At 42.0% G+C, this 17,591-nt stretch overlaps 1 protein-coding gene across 1 annotated transcript; it reads left to right on the top strand.

The window, feature by feature from the left end:
- The first annotated feature begins 860 nt into the window (after positions 1 to 860).
- LOC100543020 (myosin heavy chain, skeletal muscle, adult-like) lies at positions 861 to 17,145 on the top strand. The gene is made up of 38 exons (XM_085240384.1): positions 861 to 1,098; positions 1,187 to 1,330; positions 1,428 to 1,584; positions 2,144 to 2,171; positions 2,273 to 2,387; positions 2,464 to 2,556; positions 2,674 to 2,737; positions 2,825 to 2,923; positions 3,021 to 3,124; positions 3,219 to 3,357; positions 4,812 to 4,930; positions 5,076 to 5,225; positions 5,786 to 5,956; positions 6,125 to 6,431; positions 6,792 to 6,865; positions 7,558 to 7,645; positions 7,740 to 7,857; positions 8,563 to 8,686; positions 8,770 to 8,906; positions 9,008 to 9,263; positions 10,199 to 10,441; positions 10,590 to 10,766; positions 10,852 to 10,997; positions 11,085 to 11,175; positions 11,262 to 11,651; positions 11,758 to 11,884; positions 12,275 to 12,393; positions 12,701 to 12,897; positions 13,058 to 13,241; positions 13,320 to 13,485; positions 13,651 to 13,775; positions 13,954 to 14,262; positions 14,405 to 14,608; positions 15,414 to 15,539; positions 15,625 to 15,795; positions 15,882 to 15,986; positions 16,240 to 16,335; positions 16,874 to 17,145. Exons 1-38 carry the CDS (start codon positions 895 to 897, stop codon positions 17,024 to 17,026), a joined length of 5,820 nt encoding a protein of 1,939 aa, XP_085096510.1. The 5' UTR covers positions 861 to 894; the 3' UTR covers positions 17,027 to 17,145.
- The last annotated feature ends 446 nt before the right edge of the window (positions 17,146 to 17,591 follow it).

Raw genomic sequence — 17,591 nt, 5'->3', positions numbered from 1 at the left:
CTCAAAGGGCTGCTTCTATCAGCAGAAATTTTCTTTCTACCTTCAAGTCACTTGCATGTTTTCACTCTGTGGTTTATCCTTGGCATTCTGTGCAACAATAAGAACAAATCTGTCATTTCTGTTTTTCAGCACTGACCAGCATCCAGCCTGTGAGTCACTTGGTGTCACAAGAGGTAAGACTCTGATTTACATATTCATAGGAATAGACCCGCCAAGAAGAGTTTTATGCAGCTATGTGGGCACTTGCTACAACCCCTTAGATCAGTACAAATTAATGCAGTGCATTCCTACTTGGGTTTGCTGTCTAAAACAGCATTTTTTTTTTTTTTCATAAAACATACTATACCTGCTGGGAAATATTTAGCTTCTTACCAAACAGAAATATTAAGAAACTGCCAGCAAATAGAACTTCATGAAAGAGTAGATGCACTTCTCAGATTGCTCTGAATATTTTGCATTGACAAGTTTCCTTATTTTGTTACAACATAATCTCAAAGGATCAGATCAAAAGGAGAAGGCTGAAAAACAAGAAAAACTAGAGCCCCAATTTCCAACACAGGAGAATGTCTTGCTAGAACCTAAATTTGCAGCAATTTTCCTCTGTAGGCTACTGAAAATCTAATAGTTCTAAAGAATGGAACATGAAAACTGGAAATAAAAGAAAGAAAGTAAAAAACATCTAAATCAAAGACCTCTGTTATATCTGAGATCTAAATAAATTGAACGTAAATGTAGGGGAAAAACAGATTAGACAGAGAGGGAAACCACAAGAATGGATAGAGCAGAACACAGTAAAGTGATGTGTAGTACAAAGGCATTTCTTCCTTCACTCAGCACATTGCTATATCTGTTTCTCTCAGCCCCCTACTGCACAGAACTGCATAAACTGCAGCCATGTCATCAGATGCTGATATGGCCATATTTGGGGAGGCAGCTCCTTACCTCCGAAAGTCAGAAAAGGAGAGGATCGAGGCTCAAAACAAGCCTTTTGATGCCAAGACATCTGTCTTTGTGGTACACGCTAAAGAATCCTATGTGAAAAGCACAATCCAGAGCAAAGAATCTGGGAAGGTCACTGTCAAGACTGAAGGTGGAGAAGTGAGTAAAAGGCAAGATATACAATGTGAATTTGATTCCCACAGTGGTCTCTGAGCTGACATGCGGGGATTTGTCTTTTCTTTGGCAGACTCTAACCGTGAAGGAAGATCAAATCTTCTCCATGAACCCTCCCAAGTACGATAAAATTGAGGACATGGCCATGATGACCCACCTCCATGAACCCGCTGTGCTGTACAACCTCAAAGAGCGTTACGCAGCCTGGATGATCTACGTAAGTACCAGCAGCTCTCTTCCTTGGGTAGCGTAGCTGGGGAGGACTGCTGTGCCCGGCTGAGTGGAAGCCAACGTGCCGTGTCCCTTCCTCACAGACCTACTCGGGCCTCTTCTGTGTCACTGTCAACCCCTACAAGTGGCTGCCGGTGTACAACCCGGAGGTGGTGTTGGCCTACCGAGGCAAAAAGCGCCAGGAGGCCCCTCCACACATCTTCTCCATCTCTGACAACGCCTATCAGTTCATGCTGACTGGTGAGTGCCTGATCTCCTTCAAAGCAATCTGAACTGAAGAGTCCCATTGCTCTTACTGCACTATGTGACAAACCAGCACCAAACACCACAGAGCTGTATGACAGTAAGTGTAGGAGGAATCAATGTTAAGACAAGCTGGATCAGATGCACACAGCTTCAACACTGGGTGCTATTTACACTGTATTGTACCAAATCCTACATTTTCCTAGTGCAGAAGTAAAGCTGGACTCAGAGTTTGTTACTATTTTCCAATGATGGAAGAGAAAGCATTATTGCTCTAGACAGTCGTTTACTTTGAACACAGGTAGGCATTTTGCCTAGATTCCTTGAATCTAGAACTGTGTGAAGGGCAAGAGGATACACAGTTTGTGTGAGGACCACGCGCCCCTGACAGCTGTATGCCTCCATTTGTGCTCCCACTGAGGGATATGGAAGCAAATCCATTTCTTTTTCCTGGGAATTGGTGCTTCAAAAGAAGCTCCAACTTACAGCTTTGCTTTTAAGTCAGCGCAGTGCTTCTCTGGACAATGGTTAAACTTTCCTTTTGCCTCTTTCACAGACCGCGAGAATCAGTCGATCCTGATCACGTAAGTACGCTCCCTGCTCGGGTCCCTGCGGGGCTGCCCTGTGCCCTGTGTGTACCTTCTCCCTGACCTCACGCTCTCTGCTTCTCTGTTTGGTTTGACAGCGGAGAATCCGGTGCAGGGAAGACTGTGAACACGAAACGTGTCATCCAGTACTTTGCAACAATTGCAGCCAGCGGAGATAAGAAGAAGGAGGAGCAGCCAGCGGGCAAAATGCAGGTAAGCTTCTAAAAGTAGGACCCTGCAACTGTCAGACAGTTTTCTGAGCTGAAGCATAGCAAGATTTCTGTTTTAGGGGACACTTGAGGATCAAATCATCAGTGCCAACCCTCTGTTGGAGGCTTTTGGGAATGCCAAGACTGTGAGGAATGACAACTCCTCACGCTTTGTAAGTTGCCTGGCCTAAGAAGAAACGACTCTTTTCCTCATCAGCACAACAAATGAAATATTTTCACAGTCAGAGATGGGAAGGTGGACCTAGGCCACTTATTTTTTATTCTTTCAGGGTAAATTTATCAGAATCCACTTTGGTGCCACAGGCAAACTGGCTTCTGCTGACATCGAAACATGTAAGAGACCCTCCAGGCCTAATTGGTCATGTTTCTTTCTGATCATCCTTGCCTTTTGTGCTAAGTTTCTCTTACCATCCTTGACAGATCTGCTGGAGAAGTCCAGGGTCACTTTCCAGCTCAAGGCAGAAAGAAGCTACCACATCTTTTATCAGATCATGTCCAACAAGAAGCCGGAGCTAATTGGTAGGAACTTCTCCAAACACAGTACACTGAACAATCTCTTTCATTCTTTTTCATGCCAATTCTGTTTGATCTGTACGTGCTTTGTCCTTCTTCTCAGAAATGCTGCTGATCACCACCAACCCATATGACTATCACTACGTGAGTCAAGGCGAGATCACAGTGCCCAGCATTAATGACCAGGAGGAGCTGATGGCCACTGATGTAAGCAGTGCACAGAAGTTTTCTTGGGTAGACTCTGACCTAGAAGCAGGCATGGTACTTACGTCTAAGTATTCTTCACTTCTTCCTTTGTTAGAGTGCCATTGACATCCTGGGCTTCACTCCTGATGAAAAAACAGCCATTTACAAGCTGACGGGGGCTGTCATGCACTATGGCAACCTGAAGTTTAAGCAGAAGCAGCGTGAAGAGCAGGCAGAGCCAGATGGCACAGAAGGTATTAGCACAATATATACTGAAACACTCGCTAATACAGGCAGTAATTCCTGTTCAGAGTCACTGACTCTGCCCACGGTTTTCCCCTGATGCTCCTACTGCAGCGTATAAGGATGTCCTAAATAGAGGTCTTCCGTGGAAGAACACAAGCCAGTGGGTGATGCAGACTGCTTTGAACTACGCGAATACAAGGGCCAGGGAATCCTGAACCACAGTTCCTTGGCTGACATAGTGACTAGTCAGGCAGAAGAAAGACAAGATTGGCTGTTCTTCTGACTGGCAGCTTTCTATGTCTGGCACATAACCAAGAACCACTCCGCTCACTGACTTAAGTTTACATACTCAGGCAGCTATCTGTCATTTGTCATCAGTGGTAGTCACCTCCTGAAGTAGTTGTTTCCACAAAAAAATAAGCCAGAATCCTGACGCTGCTCTGCCCTGAAGCCTGTGTTCTGAAGGCAACTCTCAATGCCTGCGGTGAAAGCATTGTCCCATTTTAATTTACACAGGAGGTTAAAAAGGAACAGCAGTTAATACTGCAGATGTGGCTGTTACATTTTCTGTTGATTTTAAGCTGGTTTCCAGGGCTTCCATTTGAAAATCAGTCAGCTAACATACACGTATTGTGTTTCCTTTCCCTGAAACTGTTCAGGGTTTTATTCCTTTACAGGTTCTTGGAAGTATTTCCATGAAACGAGTTATTTCCACACATTAAATATGTTATATTTTCTTTTTTCTCTTAGGAAATTGAGATGTAAGTTTAATATTCAAGGTCTTTAACAGCAATGAAAATGTTAATGCTGAATAGTATCAGTAGAATACACTTCTAATAATCATGAATCAATCTGCTATGGTTTCTTCTTACATTTTCTATGACTTATTCTGGCATTTTTGTACAAATCATTTTGCATCCCATGCCAGTGACAGGTCTGAATCTAAATTCCATTGTAGAAGTAAAAGCAGAAATTTTAATGCCAACATTTTGACCTCTTTTAGAAGGTGCACTTTTAAAATTGCTCTTCAGTCAGCTGTAGGCATTATTTTTTCCTCAGTATTTTCCTCTCTTGAGTATTCTGTCTTTAACCTTTCTTCACCTGTAGTCACTGATAGAAATTGCACTGTATTTGCTTCTGTAAGGATCTCTGATTTCTTGCTATCATCCCAGACTTAATTTTCCTTTTCCTTTTTTAAAGCATTTACTACTGATTTTCACTTACATAAATGTGTCTAAATTATTTTTTTCATTCAATAAAATTCAAAATAATTCATCAGTGAAAAAAAATTCAGACAGTATACATGTTCCATATCTTCTGGGGATTCTTCTTACAATAAATTGTATATATGTATTTTTCTAAATCAGAATTCTCAACTGGACTGGAATTGTCATTCACTGCTTATTTTAGAAGAGCACTAATGTCTCCTAGTGCTCCAGCAACAGATTTTTTTTCTCTTTAGTTGCTGACAAGGCTGCCTACCTGATGGGTCTCAACTCAGCAGACCTTCTCAAGGCCCTGTGCTATCCCCGAGTCAAAGTTGGGAATGAATTTGTGACCAAGGGTCAGACTGTGCAGCAGGTAACAAAAATCTGGTGCTTGGCAACTGACACCTCTTTCAATAACAAGCTCTGTGACCAGCATCTGGGCAGTGTTTGATGACTGATACCCCAGACATTCCGTTTTGTTCTTCATGATAACTGGAAATCTTCTGGTTTTGTTTTAGGTGTACAACTCAGTCGGTGCTCTGGCAAAGGCTGTCTTTGAGAAGATGTTCTTGTGGATGGTTGTTCGCATCAACCAGCAGCTGGACACCAAGCAGCCTAGGCAGTACTTCATTGGGGTCCTGGACATCGCTGGCTTTGAGATCTTTGATGTAAGAGTAGTGTTTTAACACAGTTTTAAAACACTCTACTGTGTGTTGAAGGATTTAAGAAGAAATTGTCTTCTTTTTTTTTTTTTCAAAAAGGGTTTTCATTCTTTAAGATTGCATCTAAAGCATCATAACTCCTACAAGGACTTCTTGAAAATAGAGCTGTGTTGCCCATATGCCAACTGACATTCATAAATGTAGGGTTTTTACTGTTTACAAACAGCAGATTAACATTTTGTAAATAAAGCATAGACACAAACTCCATAGACAGTCAGTGCTTAGATGGTTTGTGACATGCTTTTAAATCAGTAACTGTAAATGCTTTAACTGAACTGGGTCAGTCTAGGAGATATCAAAACTGACAAGTTTAAAGGAGTTCATAAACATATGAATGAAGTTCAGCTTGACAGCAGAGACATCCTGAGAAGTTCCAAACTCCTGACTGAGTAAAGAAGGATCCACTTACAGATCCTTCTGTAATAATTTAAAAAAGAAAGGGCGCTGTTCTTTATCCTCACTTTTTCACATTTATATTAATAACAAATTCTATCTGTATTCTTCAGTTCAACAGTCTGGAACAGCTGTGCATCAACTTCACCAATGAGAAACTGCAACAGTTTTTCAACCACCACATGTTCGTGCTGGAACAGGAAGAGTACAAGAAGGAAGGCATTGAATGGGAGTTCATTGACTTTGGGATGGACTTGGCTGCCTGCATTGAGCTCATCGAGAAGGTATCTTCTAATTCACATTGTCTAATACAAAAGAATGTATAAAATCATAGAATTATAGAATTATAGAAAGATAGAATGTCTTGAGCTAGCAGGCAAGCCAGAATGAAATTTTGCTCACTTTCCTTCTCCTCACTGCTTTCTTTTTTCATGTATTCATATTTCTCCCAGCCCATGGGCATCTTCTCCATCCTGGAAGAGGAGTGCATGTTCCCCAAGGCAACTGACACCTCTTTCAAGAACAAGCTCTATGACCAGCATCTGGGCAAGTCCAACAACTTCCAGAAGCCCAAGCCTGGCAAAGGCAAGGCTGAGGCCCACTTCTCCCTGGTGCACTATGCTGGCACAGTGGACTACAACATCTCTGGCTGGCTTGACAAGAACAAGGACCCCCTGAATGAAACTGTTGTGGGGCTGTACCAGAAATCATCCCTGAAGACACTGGCCTTACTGTTTGCCTCTGCTGGCGGAGAAGCAGGTCAGTCCTTTGAAATTCTTATTCTCTTATTTAGCGACTCTTTGATAACAGTGAATATCAGTGGAATGTTCTTCAGAAACTGCATTTTGTGCAGGGTCTTCCATGACTGGAGTTTATTAATAAAGGAAAACTAATGAATCTGTCTCAGACATCCGCTCAGCCATGATAATCCCGAAGATTCCAGTTCATCAATACTCTTAGTCCTCTGTTCTTTTAGTCTGAATGTTTTCTCTACTTCCTGCCTCATCCTAGTTTCCTTTCTTAGTTTGATCATTATATATGACCATGATTCTTGCAGTCTCACAGAGAAAAATTCTACAGCTTAAAGTTGTAATATCTTCTTATTTGGCTATTCTTCAGAGAGTGGTGGTGGTGGCAAGAAGGGAGGCAAGAAGAAGGGTTCTTCTTTCCAGACTGTATCAGCTCTTTTCAGGGTAAGTACAGAAGTAATTGCCTCTTGATCTTTCTCTTTTTTCTTCTTGAAGATTCTGACACTCCAAGTTAAATTCAATAAGGCATTTCACTGAACCAGTTAACATTTTTCTTTGTATCAAAAACATGTTTTTCATGAAAGGGCTAACTTCAAGTCAGATGAGGCCAGGGGAAAGATAGATATTGATTTAGTCCTTCCTTGAATGTTAGAAAAATTAGCCTAGATCGGGCTACAGTTTCATTTAATTATATGCACATGAGCTAGTAGGACTAAGCTCTCCTCTGTCCTGGAGTGACAATGGTGGATATGGATGTCTGCCTGAAGGAGTGTCTAATCTGGATCTGCACATACATTTGCAAATGACTATACACATGAAGACAAAGCAACAGGGAAATGCCAGCACCAGCTATCACCCCTCCAGAGAGTAAGGCAGATGGAAACACCATTATTTGAACACTAGACATGATCTGGCATCCCGTAAAGTTTTTCATACTGTGTAAAATACGTATATCTCTGAACAGTTTTGCCATCACTCCAAACCTGGACTTCAAACTAAAAACTACTAAAAAAACCCTCAAATACATACATACATAGGAATATCAAGTCCATTATTCCTTTACAACAGCTCCAGTATCTCACAGAACTGCAGAGGTAACATTTGTTAATGAAAAACCTTTGTTCTTGCTTCCACAGGAGAACCTGAACAAGCTGATGACCAATCTACGGAGCACTCACCCTCATTTTGTGCGCTGTATCATCCCCAATGAAACAAAAACTCCCGGTAAGAACTGAAGTAGAGAGAAATCTTACCGTGATGCAGCCATTATGCTTTATGCATTATAATGAAATACCAAATAACTATCTCATTTGCTTAGGTGCCATGGAGCATGAACTGGTGCTGCATCAGCTGCGTTGTAATGGTGTGCTAGAAGGAATCAGAATTTGCAGAAAGGGATTCCCCAGCAGAATCCTCTATGCAGATTTCAAACAGAGGTCAGACTCTTTCACGCTCTCCATTGAATCTTTACTGTTTAAGTGGACTTTTTTAACTACTTAAGATTGATGGTTATTTTTGAATTCCAAAACTACCTAATTAAATCTGAAACAAAGGAAAATTGATTGAGTGTATAACCAAAACCAACATTTATGTCTAGCATAGGAGAAACTGTTGAGAAAAGAAGGGCTCATCAGATGCCCTCACTGATTTTTATTCATCAAAAAATCAAGTTTTGCCAAAGTGTCTGACTATGGAAGTAAACTGGAGCTACAAAAGCTTATGCTCACAAGATTAAAAAAATGAAGATTGATACCTGGATGCAAAAAATTCTTATGCAAAAATTACAAACTCAGAATGCTTTAGACACTGTATCATCAAATAGTTTCAGGGAATAATGATTTCTTACCATGCACACAGTGGCAATGTTCCTGTCTAGCAAATTTATATTTAAGAACAACAGCATAATTTAAGAAACAAAGATAACAATGCAATAGTTAGACATCAGCATTACATTTACACCTAGACTTTAAAACTTACTTTTATTTTGTTGTTGAATTTGGACTTAATTATTAATGTTATCTATAAAAAGGAATGGAATGCCACAGGCTTGTTCTGCAGCAAAGAATACCAGTAATTTCAATAAAAGAGCATAACCTTACAACTTGAAATTACATTAACTCAAATCTTCTTTCATTCCTCAGATACAAGGTGCTTAATGCCAGTGCCATCCCCGAGGGACAGTTCATTGATAGCAAGAAAGCTTCTGAGAAACTCCTTTCATCTATTGATGTGGACCACACCCAGTACAAATTTGGTCACACCAAGGTACCAACTCTCCTCAACACAGTCCCTGTATTTGTGTTTTGTTCTACCTGACAGTGATGCACTGCGATGTTCTGTTTCTTCAGGTGTTCTTCAAAGCTGGGCTGCTGGGACTCCTGGAGGAGATGAGGGATGAGAAGCTGGCACAGCTCATCACTCGCACACAGGCCAGGTGCAGGGGCTTCCTGATGAGAGTGGAGTACCAGAGAATGGTGGAGAGAAGGTAGGTGTTTCCCATCTTCACTTAAAGGCACTGTATTCGAGTAAAAGTGTTACCTCTCATCAAACTCAAAATATTCAGTGTACATTTTAATTACACTTCAGGGAATCCATCTTCTGCATCCAGTACAACGTTCGTTCATTCATGAATGTCAAGCACTGGTCCTGGATGAAGCTGTTCTTCAAGATCAAGCCCCTGCTAAAGAGTGCAGAGTCTGAGAAGGAGATGGCCAACATGAAGGAAGAGTTTGAGAAGACCAAGGAAGAGCTTGCAAAGTCTGAGGCAAAGAGGAAGGAGCTGGAGGAGAAAATGGTGTCCCTGCTGCAGGAGAAAAATGATCTGCAGCTCCAAGTGCAGGCTGTGAGTATTATTAGTATATTTACTCCTGGGAGAACACAAGCAAAGTTTAAGTTCTCTTTCACAGTACAGAATCTCCCATCTGCACACAAAACTGCCTTAAAACTATTGTAACCTGAATCATTAGAGGTAAAATTCATTGTCACCATTATACTGTGGAGTTCCAGCTTGGGAAGAATTTTGTAAGTCTCACAGCCTGTAGCTATGTTACTCCATTTAAGTTCACATTATAAGCCCCGGATCTAGTCAATAGTGAATAGGTTTATACAGATAATGGAGAGAGATTAGAGTTGACGACAAATTCTGTCTTTAGTCAGTTGTCGAAATAAAAGAGCCTTGTGACATTTCTTATGATATATGGTATCTCACATGTACTCCTGCAGCTACTACTACTCCAGAAAGACACAAATACCCCCTACATACAAATACAACTACCAGCCCATTCAATGTATACAGTGCCCTTTTGTGCATCAAAAGTTTTGGCAACGTTTGGCAATTTTTTTGAGCATTAAAGAGTCTACTTCAGAGCTTCAGAATACAGTCAGATTCAAGTGGTCGCCTACAATTGGATCTAGATTATGTACTGCTTTACCAAATTCAAATTCAGTTATGCCAGCAAAACCCTTCACAAAGATAAAACAAAAAGATCTCTGTACAATTATACCCACTTATAAACTTCCAAGCAAAGGAAACAAAGACCGCAATAAAAAAATGACTTTTCATATATTTCTAAATCTTATTTATAAATACAGCAAGAGGAGACTTGAGGATGAAACAGAACTAAAAAACAATTCTGACTGAAAAAAAAAAGAACACATTTCCCACAAGATAAACAAAAATAGAAATTCCATGTCTTCTTTTTCAAAATGAGAGACTCCATTTCCATTCAAAGACTGCTAAAATTTGGAAGTAGAATAAATGACTATCTTTCCCCTCAGGAAGCGGATGCCTTGGCTGATGCTGAGGAAAGGTGTGATCAGCTCATCAAAACCAAAATCCAGCTGGAAGCCAAAATTAAGGAGGTGACAGAACGGGCTGAGGATGAGGAGGAAATTAATGCTGAGCTGACAGCCAAGAAGAGGAAACTGGAGGATGAATGCTCAGAGCTGAAGAAAGATATAGATGACCTGGAGTTAACATTGGCCAAGGTTGAGAAGGAAAAGCATGCCACCGAAAACAAGGTATGAGGCAGAAGATGTCAGTCACACTCCAATAAAGAACAGTGTGCTTTTGGAAATACATAATGTCTTGAGTTGGAAAAGACTCAAGAGGGTTGTAAGTCCATATGTTACAGGAGTCTTGAACCTACTTGCTCTGTTCTTATGAAAGGTGAAAAACCTCACAGAGGAGATGGCAGTCCTGGACGAGAACATTGCCAAGTTGACAAAAGAGAAGAAAGCCCTTCAAGAGGCCCATCAGCAGACACTGGATGACCTGCAGGCTGAAGAGGACAAAGTCAATACGCTGACCAAAGCTAAAACCAAGCTGGAGCAGCAAGTGGACGATGTAAGAACAAAAGCTTAGGGCTATTATAGGACTGTTGTGGAAATAAACATGGCTGGCAGAGCACTAATGATCTCATTCTGTTTAGCTGGAAGGGTCCCTGGAACAAGAGAAGAAGCTGCGCATGGACCTTGAGAGAGCAAAGAGGAAACTTGAAGGAGACCTGAAGTTGGCCCATGATAGCATAATGGATTTGGAAAATGATAAACAGCAGCTGGATGAGAAACTGAAGAAGTAAGTGAGGCTGTGGGACACCTGAGTGTTGGTGGGTACACTTAGATGTTTTTTTCAGGCACTAACACCACTTAACTTGTGCAAAAGGAAAGACTTTGAAATCAGCCAAATCCAGAGCAAAATTGAGGATGAGCAAGCCCTGGGCATGCAGTTACAGAAGAAGATCAAGGAGCTGCAGGCAAGTCTCTGGTCCTTCCCTTCTGCCCTTCAGAAAACATCTGAAGGAGAAGGACATGGGTGTGAAGGGTTCCTGACGTTCCCCAGGCCCGTACTGAGGAACTGGAGGAGGAAATTGAGGCAGAGCGAACCTCTCGGGCCAAAGCAGAGAAGCACCGAGCTGACCTCTCCAGGGAGCTGGAGGAGATCAGTGAGCGCCTGGAGGAAGCAGGAGGGGCTACGGCAGCTCAGATTGATATGAACAAGAAGCGCGAGGCAGAATTCCAGAAGATGCGCCGTGACCTCGAAGAGGCCACGCTGCAGCACGAAGCCACGGCTGCCGCCCTGCGGAAGAAGCATGCGGACAGCACAGCGGAGCTTGGGGAGCAGATTGACAACCTGCAACGAGTCAAGCAGAAGCTGGAGAAGGAGAAGAGTGAGCTGAAGATGGAGATTGATGACTTGGCCAGCAACATGGAGTCTGTCTCCAAAGCTAAGGTACAGCATTACCTTTTTGGTTTGTTGCCTCATTGGAATTCTGTGGAATTCACCCCTTTATGGGGAGTGTGAACTGTTAATTCTCTTTCTGTATGCTGACATATAGGCAAGTCTGGAGAAGACATGTAGAGCATTGGAAGATCAGCTGAGTGAGATTAAGACAAAAGAAGAGGAGCATCAACGGATGATCAATGATATTAATGCTCAAAGAGCTCGTCTGCATACAGAATCAGGTAAGACTTTCACATTTCTGGTATGTCACTGGACAATGACAGAGAGTTGAGTCTGTTCCATTTAAAGTAGAGGAGACACAGAGAGGATCACATACAGCAATTTAATCTAGGGAGCTCTCTTCAAGATGGGGTTAGACCATATGAACTCTGAAAGTCCTTTCCAACCTAATCATCGTGTTTTTCTGTGATTAACTTATTGTATAATTTACCTTTTAATTTACATGAGGCTTGTCCAACAGAATTGTCTCTCCTATAAGGAGAAATGTATGAATTAATATTATAAGTTTTTGAAAGCTCTGACAAATATATTGTCTTAAAGCCCAGTCCTAATTGTCCACAACACTGTCATCAGTGGCAATTAAAGGCTTGAGTATCTACAAACATTCCCAGGTGAATATTCGCGCCAGGTGGAGGAGAAAGATGCTCTGATTTCTCAGCTGTCTCGAGGCAAGCAGGCATTCACCCAGCAGATTGAGGAACTCAAGAGGCATTTAGAGGAGGAGATAAAGGTGAGGTTATCCAAAATTTTGTTTTATTCAGTGCATCCCCCTTACCAAAAGGTGCTGCAGACATATTAAATTACAGAAAAATTGTGTTGAAAGGGAAAAAAACAGACAGTTAATTCAGCACAAGTTGTGATCTTCCTGATATCTGCCACTTATCCTTGAAGTTGTTGCAAATTCCCAGCTATTCATTCCTCATTGTATATATTGCCATTATTTTCATGAAAAAATTATCCAGAGTCCAATAACTTCTCAGTCAGAACACTTTCCAAGAGATTTCTATTCTTCATCATCCTACAACTTCTCTCCACAGGCCAAGAATGCCCTTGCCCATGGCTTGCAGTCTGCCCGCCATGACTGTGACTTGCTCCGGGAACAATACGAGGAGGAGCAGGAAGCCAAGGGTGAGCTGCAGCGTGCCCTGTCCAAGGCCAACAGCGAAGTGGCCCAGTGGAGAACCAAATACGAAACGGACGCTATTCAGCGCACAGAGGAGCTGGAGGAGGCCAAGTATGCGGAGGGAAAGTAGGGAAGGCTGGCAAAAACTAATAACAGAAAATTGAAGAGAGCACTGTAATATACTGGCTGTAGCATACTGGATGCACACCACAGCTTCCCGTGAACCTGAGAATTTGCTTTCTCACTGGGAATTGTGCTTACAACCTCCCAGGAAGAAGCTGGCACAGCGCCTGCAGGATGCAGAGGAACACGTTGAAGCCGTGAATGCCAAATGTGCTTCCCTGGAAAAGACAAAGCAGAGGCTGCAGAATGAGGTGGAGGACCTGATGATTGACGTGGAGCGAGCAAATGCTGCCTGCGCAGCTCTGGACAAGAAGCAGAAGAACTTTGACAAGGTATTCTGGGCTCCAGCCCTGCGTTTCCTGAGCAGAACATGACTGCCACATCCGTACTCATGATCTGTTGCTCCTCAGATCCTGGCGGAATGGAAGCAGAAGTACGAGGAAACGCAGGCTGAGCTGGAGGCCTCCCAGAAGGAGTCTCGCTCCCTCAGCACAGAGCTGTTCAAGATGAAGAATGCCTATGAGGAGTCCCTGGACCACCTGGAAACGCTGAAGCGTGAGAACAAGAACTTGCAGCGTAAGTCCACGGGCCTCTGCTCTTAGCAGTGAGATTCAACTTGTCTGTCCACCTCTCCACATGTCTGTTTGCCCTGAAGGTCTACAAAGATGTCTTTGCCTCAATGTGCCAGGGCTCTTCCTTTTTTTTTGCCTAATGTATTACAATATAACTTTGCTCACACAGAGGAGATTTCTGACCTCACGGAGCAGATTGCAGAGGGAGGAAAGGCGATTCATGAGCTGGAGAAAGTCAAGAAACAGATTGAGCAGGAGAAATCTGAACTTCAAGCCTCTCTAGAGGAAGCAGAAGTAAATCTTCATTTCTTAAATTTTAGTATATGAAATAGATTGAGCATCATTATACCCTTTTGATATACAGAAAGCCTTTGTTTTCCTTTGCCGATTAGACATGATGCTGTATTAAATTCTTCAGAAGAGCAGCTCATGTAAAATTACTGATATTGTCAATTATATAACTAATTGACAGGCCTCCCTGGAACACGAAGAGGGGAAGATCCTGCGCCTCCAACTGGAGCTCAACCAGGTCAAGTCTGAGATTGACAGGAAGATAGCTGAGAAAGATGAGGAAATTGACCAGCTGAAGAGAAACCACCTCAGAATTGTGGAGTCCATGCAGGGCAGCCTGGATGCTGAGGTCAGGAGCAGGAATGAAGCCCTGCGGCTGAAGAAGAAGATGGAGGGAGACCTGAATGAAATGGAGATCCAGCTCAACCATGCGAACCGCATGGCTGCAGAAGCACAAAGGAACCTGAGAAATACACAAGGAGTGCTCAAGGTATATAAAAACTAAAGATGTACTCATTGATTACTCACAGAGGTAAAAATGTTCTTGTGATTCAATTCTATCAGTTCTAGCCTGATGTGAAAACAGCAAAACCAGAAAAATATGGCTCACAATGTCTCATCTCTCTTATCAGGATACCCAGATACATTTGGACGATGCTCTCAGGTCACAGGAGGACCTGAAGGAGCAGGTGGCCATGGTGGAGCGCAGAGCAAACCTGTTGCAGGCTGAAACTGAAGAGCTACGGGCAGCCCTGGAGCAGACGGAGCGCTCGAGGAAAGTGGCTGAGCAGGAGCTTCTGGATGCAAGTGAGCGTGTGCAGCTCCTCCATACCCAGGTCAGTCTATAAATGTAATAAATGTTCATACTTCTGCTCCATACAAAGAAAATAACTAAGGACTGCTTGAACATAAATAGCATTTAATAAATTATGTGTCGTAATGTTTATGGTACAAGTAAGAAATAGTAAAAGTGAGTTTTCATCTGCAGATACAGCAGGAGTTTCATTAGGCTACAGTAGAAATATTTGAAAAGTAATCTTTTAGCAAAGTCATTGTAAGTATTCTGTAGATTGGGATAATTTGCTTTCAGCAACTAGACTGAAAGTAATAAGAGAAGATTATATTGTTTTTCTTGGCAAGTATAAGTTCCCTCTGTGTTGACTCACTATCTGTAAGAAAAGTTTTATGGAGTACATTCTACACCACTGAAGCATATCACAGCCACGGGAGAAAAAAAAGCTACCTCAGAGATTCCATTAGAACAGAATTCCATGAGACCTAATGGCACAAGTCACATTTAAAAGCAATACTTTGCAGTGCTCTGGATTTGATATTACAAGGTAATGGAAACAAAATGATGGTGTTGATGCTCTTCAGCAGAACACATAAGAGAATCAACACCAGGATGAAACTGGAAACATTTCCCAAGTTCAGAGTCAAATGTGAGAAACAGAACTCACATAATTATGAGACCCATTTTCATTTTTTATGAGTATATGCCATGGCTCTTCAGATGTCTTCTACTACAACTATTTATAGGAGATTCTTCATATAAATATGAAGAGAACTCTATATAAAAGTGGGTAAATTGTTTTTTACTAAATATGGTGGAGAAAACACAGTATGCTTTTTCTTCAACAGAACACCAGCTTGATCAACACCAAGAAGAAGCTAGAATCAGACATTTCCCAAATTCAGAGTGAAATGGAGGATACCATCCAGGAAGCCCGCAATGCTGAAGAGAAGGCCAAGAAGGCCATCACTGACGTGAGTTGGGGCATGCCTTCACTGCTGATGGTGGATGCATGCTCCCCAAATATCTCCAGTCACAAAGTGATTCTTTCTCCTCCAGGCAGCCATGATGGCAGAAGAGCTGAAGAAGGAGCAGGACACCAGTGCCCACCTGGAGAGGATGAAGAAGAACCTGGACCAGACGGTGAAGGACCTGCAGCACCGTCTGGATGAGGCGGAGCAGCTGGCCCTGAAGGGAGGCAAGAAGCAAATCCAGAAGCTGGAGGCCAGGGTGCGTAGGACTGGTATTTGTGCAAGCGTGTGCAATCCCAGGTCAGAGATAGCAGGGAAGCTCCAATGATGGGTTTCTCATTGCAGGTGCGGGAGCTGGAAGGGGAGGTTGATGCTGAGCAGAAGCGCAGCGCTGAAGCCGTGAAGGGTGTGCGCAAGTACGAGAGGAGGGTGAAGGAGCTGACCTACCAGGTAAGGCAGAGAAAGCTTTTACTTACACATCCTTCTCTCATGAAGTCTGAATGTTGTCATACTGACATTGCAATTTCTTTGATATTGTGATTTCTTTCCATTGTTCTCTTTCATTGACATGGTTAATATGTCTTTTTCTTTGGCCCTACTGGACAGTAGTGCTCTCTGAGAAGTGTTACTACCTTTGCTTCAGCTAGAGGAAATGTAAGTGGGGAGGATAGGAAGTGTTACTATTACTTACCTTTTTCTGTAGTCTGAAGAAGACCGGAAGAATGTTCTCAGGCTCCAGGACCTGGTGGACAAGCTGCAGATGAAGGTGAAATCCTACAAGAGGCAAGCTGAGGAGGCGGTAAGTATCATTCTGAAATGAGCCGAAATCTTTTCTGCTTTGTTTTGTTGCTTTTTTTCTGTGCAGCTTTTGAAATTTTTACTTTTTAAATGCTTTTGCAAGACATGGCAATGAAAAAGTTAAGATTGTGAACTGCTGGTTTGGGGACAGACTACCGTGCCCTATCTCTAGTTTTGCTCTAAGTGTCAGATTCCTGTTCTATCTCTTAATTTCTGCCATACCCTGTCTATTAGAAGCTGCTGCCAAACTGTCCTCTGCCATGGATTGTGTTGGGACTGTGCTATGTGTACAATGATCTTGGTCTTTCCCATACCCTGACGTTCTTTTCTCTTCTGAAAAACATGTTGCACTTAACAGCTTCTTTCCTTGTCATTTTTTGAAGTTAGCCCTGCTTGCCCAGCATTTGGATTTTTGTCTGAGCAGTTATTAATACTGAACTGTTTCTTAAAAAATTAAATATCTTGGAAAACATCCACTCATTAGGCATTCTGACACCATAAGCACGCTGTTGTTTTCATTACTCCCTCTCCCCACACAGGAGGAGCTGTCCAATGTCAACCTCTCCAAGTTCCGCAAGATCCAGCACGAGCTGGAGGAAGCCGAGGAGCGGGCTGACATTGCAGAGTCACAGGTCAACAAGCTCCGAGCAAAGAGCCGGGAGTTTCATAAGAAGATAGAAGAGGAGGAATGAAGCTCACAAAACTAAAATGTGACCTGAGGCATGCATAAAATGTAAACCTCAGTGTTGCTTTTTTATGTAATTGTCACTTATGTGTAGGTAATAAAGAGTGTAGAGACCTTTGCATATGATTAGCATGTTGTAATTATTTTGGGGGGTAATCTTTACTTTTAGAGTGTATCTACACTTTTTATGTTTACATTTAAAAGTGTACTAAACAAGAATATATTGACATTTTTTAAAATGCATTGGGAATAATGATGACTAGCAGAAATTAACTGACACTTCAAAAATGGGACCAGTGGTAAGAATCCACAATTTAAAAAACCATGGAAGAAAAACCAGTCTAATTGAAAATTAAGAAATATGATATATTTTTTTTTTTCTAAGGAATTAGTATTACATCAGAAAAGTCAGCTACACAGAGGCTGAGTTTGAATATGGGTAGATATTTTTATAACATAGAAAAAGAAAAATAATATTGCAGGCTTCATATTCTTCCAGAAAGTTCTTTGTGAAACAAAAGGAGGCTGCAGTCTACAGCCAGTTTTGATAAATAGCAGTACTAGGAGCAAAC

This window comes from Meleagris gallopavo, chromosome 20, assembly GCF_905368555.1.
Source record: "Meleagris gallopavo chromosome 20, MGAL_WU_HG_1.1, whole genome shotgun sequence".
In the NCBI taxonomy this organism is placed as follows: Eukaryota; Metazoa; Chordata; class Aves; order Galliformes; family Phasianidae; genus Meleagris; species Meleagris gallopavo.
This window is presented reverse-complemented; position numbering and strand designations above follow the sequence as displayed.